Here is a 4,108-nt window from a genome sequence, read left to right as displayed (position 1 = left end):
TGAATAGCCAAGAGCAGTAACAGAAATCTAAAGCAGTTCTACAAAAGAGACAAAATTAATGGGTTGTTGAATGGAACCTACTAACTTTACCAGCTGCAGGACAAATAGTATCCAGGATAGGAGAATCAACATGTATTCCTGTGATGCAAAGTATCTGGGGGACTTGGCTGGTCATGCAAGAAGTTCAAGAGTGGGACTTGTGAGTGAGCAGACCGTAAGTTGTGGGACTGACATAGCAGGAGACTACCAGGTAAGAGGGATGGTGGCAGAGCCTTAAAATGGGAGCTACAATAGGTGTTGCATCTGCATGTGTATGCATGCATATAAGTGTATATATATGTTGCATTCATATACATATCCACAAACAGACATACATATAATTATATATATAAAATGCTGTGTATAATTATTATATTGCAAACGCTTTCACTTCAGCAGGAACATCTCGCTTGTAACGTATACTCTGGATGTTGATTATATAGCTAAAGTCAATAGATTGGATCCACAGAGGTAGGACAACGTGACTGCAGGAACAGAAAAGGTACTGGAGGAGGGAGAGGAATCTAAACTCCATTTAAACAGGTCAATACCATGACCTTCAACCCGATCCCCTCAGGGTAGGGGCGGGGAGAGGAATAATTGGGAATGAACAAACTCAGAGACCCTTTCTGCTCACAGAAGGGAAGGGTCAGGTCTGCAGAGATCTCATGATGCCCTTTACTGAACTAGCTCAACATCCAAAGTAAGAACTCGTAGCCACCGCTTTTCTCCTGATCTGACTGGAAGGCTTTAGAGATCCCTTCAAATGAGGGAGAGAAGCAGGCCAAGAGAATAACAAAACGAGACAGGCAGAAACAAACAGTTGTTGTCAGTGACAAAGAGGGAAAGAGACAAAGCAAAAACTTGAAAGGCAGAGGAGAAGGACAGACCCGGAGGAGGACAGAAAGAGGTAGAGCAGGAAGAAGAGACTGGATTCAACACACAACAAGGAATCTGCTCCTTCTCCTGGTCAGTGGACTGGTGAGGATGAACTGAAACTAGAAAGGACAAGAAGACATCAGGCAGCTTGAGACAGCAAGAGGCCACAGAACCACCCTACAGGGATGCACAGCCCAGTCATGATCTGCTTTGTTTTAGGGTGTTTCTTAAGGGTAAGTCACATCTCAGATTCCTTTTTATGGGTCTCTGCTCAGTTGTGGAGTTAGCTTGGAAAGGTGGAGGGGCATTAGCAATTGACAGTCACAAGAATTTCCCTGATATCAGAAGGAACTGGCATATAAAAGGCAGACACACAGAAGAGAAGAATATTTGCTGCTCTTCCAGGGATGGTATCACAGAGGTCGGCGTACCCAAGGCAAAGGAATGAGATGAGTAGGAGTGCTGGAGAGACAGAGCAGAATTTAAGTCAGTGTGGGTATAATATGAAGCAGGATGTCTAAAAGCTCTTAATATTGGAGCATGGAGAAAGATCTACATCTGTAGCATGACATAGCTTATGGTGGGGAAAGGGAAACTTGTGCTCAGGGTGAAGGCAAGTCGAGGTCTGTCCTGGGAACATTGCTAAGCAGAATTTTAATGGCTATGGGAAGTTAAGATATGAAACAATGCAGTTGGTATCACAATCACTTCAAATCTACAGCGGAAATGGAAAAATGGAAACAGCGGAAAATGGAACAAATCCTTACAAATGGAAACAGAGGAAGATAGATAACAGTACACTGTAAGAGATTCACACTGCTAATAGTCCAGGTGACAAAGATAAAAGTTGCATATGACAAAGGCTTATTTCACTCTAGCTGTGTCTTGTTTCTTTTTCTCTTTCTAGTTCCCACAAGTGAGAGGTGAGGAAGGCTGTCTTAACACTGAACTGTGAGTATTAGTTGATCTTGCACTCTGTTAAGAAGACAGTGAAGGACAAAGGCAGAAGCAGACATCAGTGTTATGATGTGGTGTCTGACATTTTCCAGAAAAGGTTACTCTAATTGCAGCTATTGAAAACTCACATAAAATTTCTGTTGCTTTGAATGTGAAGTGTATTAATCGATACCTATTCAACATACTGATCGTGGTACTGTTCCTGCTACCTATTTGGATAATTGTAATGATTAAGAGCTTTCTGGTGTAGTTTTGATTGATGGAGATTATGAATTTGGAATTGACCTTTCCTTGAAAAATTGGTTTGAAATATACTGCTTTGGTGAATATTACTCTCAGTGATATCAGCTGTAAGAATAACAGAAATTAAGACAAAATAAATGTGAATGCAGATCCCTAAGTCTTGCAAACAGAATTGGGCAGGCACAAATATCAAGAAAACAATAACGAGAGAAAGCCAAACAGAAAGGAAACTCATCTAACAGGAAGATTGATGAGTTTTACAACTGCCTACTCCACAAAGCACAGTGAGTTTCTCATCATTGTGCTATTTAGAAGCTGGACTCTAAGTGAGGAGTGTGATCGGAGCTGGAATGGGATACAGTAGGGATCTTCCCATTTATTTGTTATTCTGTGGCTAACTATTTCTTGTAACCTCTTCTCAGCTGTTCAGGTACAGAGTGGGACCATTTGTGGTATATCTGGTAAGATGGCATATGTTTACTTTATATATCTGCATCTCTGGACAACTTCAGTAGCAAAGAGTGGGGTTAAATGTGCAATGTCGCCCCTGCTTTCCCTTGGCACCCCCTAATGCTCTACAGTAGCAAGGCAATCCCTTAGCTATTGCATCATCTTGGACAAATTTTGACTTGCCATCACTGGCCTCCTTTCTTATTCCATGTATTAATTTAGTTGGATGCACAATATTAATAAAGCATTCATGGCACAATATGCCTTTTAAAAGGCTCATTTTTAAAGTAATTTCAGTATGATTCCTTAGCAATTCTCACCAGGATGAGATTAAAATGGATGGTAGTCATTGGACATCTACAAGGCTGCATTAATACAAGCGTAACCAGCAGATTGAGATACAATTTTTCTCTCCACTTGGCCCTTAGGAGGACACATCTGGAATACCTAGTCCAGTTTTGGTCCCCTAGTACAAAAGATATGTTGAGAGATGGGAGCAAGTCCTCTCCACTGGAAAGCAAACAAAGTGGTCGGGGGTCCAGAGGACATGTTGTATGAGAAGAGGCTGAAAGGACCAGGTTTGTTTGGTCTGGAGGAGCCTAAGGGGGCAGCCTAAGTGCAGTTTTCCACTACCTAAGGTGGATCTAGAGAGAAGAATGAGCCAGAGTCTTCTCAGAGGTGCCTCGCAGAAGGACCTGAGGTGACTGGCCAAGCTGCATCCAGGGAAATTCTGATTAGAATGAAGGAAAAAATGCTTCCCCCCAAGGGTGGTGTAGCACTGGAATGGGTGCCTGGAGGGGACGCAGGATCTCCATCCCTGGATCCTGTCCAAATTCTGCTGAACATGAATGACTTTGAGGTTAGCCCTACTTCAAACAGGGAGAGACCTTAAAAAGCCCTCCACAAATGAAGTCTTTCTGTTGTAATTCTGTGTCCTCTCCCTTTCCAGGCTGGTGGTGGCGATCGGTGGGCTGCTGCTCCTGTGTGGCCTAGTTTCCGTCTGCGTGAGGTGCTGTTTTCATTGCCATCAGACAGGGGAGGAATCGGGTCCTCAGCCCTATGAGGTCACTGTCATTGCTTTTGATCATGACAGCACCCTCCAGAGCACCATTACCTGTGAGTTGGCTTCGACAGAGGCTGGGGACGTCAGCACACCCCAGAGTGAGGGGCTGCACTTACAAAAAGCCCAGGTTGCGGCACCCCAAGGCGGGCAGAGGGAAGTTGGTGGCAGGAGGCAGAGAAGGCGGCACATGTAGATAGTACAAGTCAAGGTGCTCACCAGTCTTCTTGCAGCAAACACAGCCAGATGGTGAGTCAGCTGTGAGACACGTTGGGGTGGAATTAGGGCAGCTACGGGCCTCGGTGGCATTTGAGGAAGGTGTAATTGTGGGATGTCACCGATGGGGTTTCACACGCCCTCTCCCTTCCAGGTAAGGGTGAAGGGGCAGGAAAAGGAAAACGCTCAAGCTGTGGGGAGAGAAAAGCCTGCGTGCTGCAGGTATACTTGTCCTCCTCTCATCGCTTGTGCTTTCAGGATGAG

At 44.4% G+C, this 4,108-nt stretch overlaps 1 protein-coding gene across 1 annotated transcript; it reads left to right on the top strand.

Annotated features, from left to right (window-relative positions):
• Positions 1–1,103: 1,103 nt before the first annotated feature.
• TMEM52B (transmembrane protein 52B) lies at positions 1,104–3,838 on the top strand (the record flags this gene model as incomplete). Its single annotated transcript, XM_082014366.1, has 4 exons — positions 1,104–1,151; positions 1,826–1,869; positions 2,541–2,579; positions 3,518–3,838. The coding sequence occupies 4 exons, from the start codon at positions 1,104–1,106 to the stop codon at positions 3,822–3,824; spliced, it is 438 nt and encodes a 145-aa protein (XP_081870492.1). The 3' UTR covers positions 3,825–3,838.
• Between the last annotated feature and the right edge of the window lie 270 nt (positions 3,839–4,108).

Source organism: Phaethon aethereus, assembly GCF_964289735.1.
Source record: "Phaethon aethereus genome assembly, chromosome: 1".
Lineage (NCBI taxonomy): Eukaryota > Metazoa > Chordata > Aves > Phaethontiformes > Phaethontidae > Phaethon > Phaethon aethereus.
The sequence above is the reverse complement of the archived record's forward strand: the minus strand, read 5'-3'. Positions and strand labels throughout refer to the sequence as shown.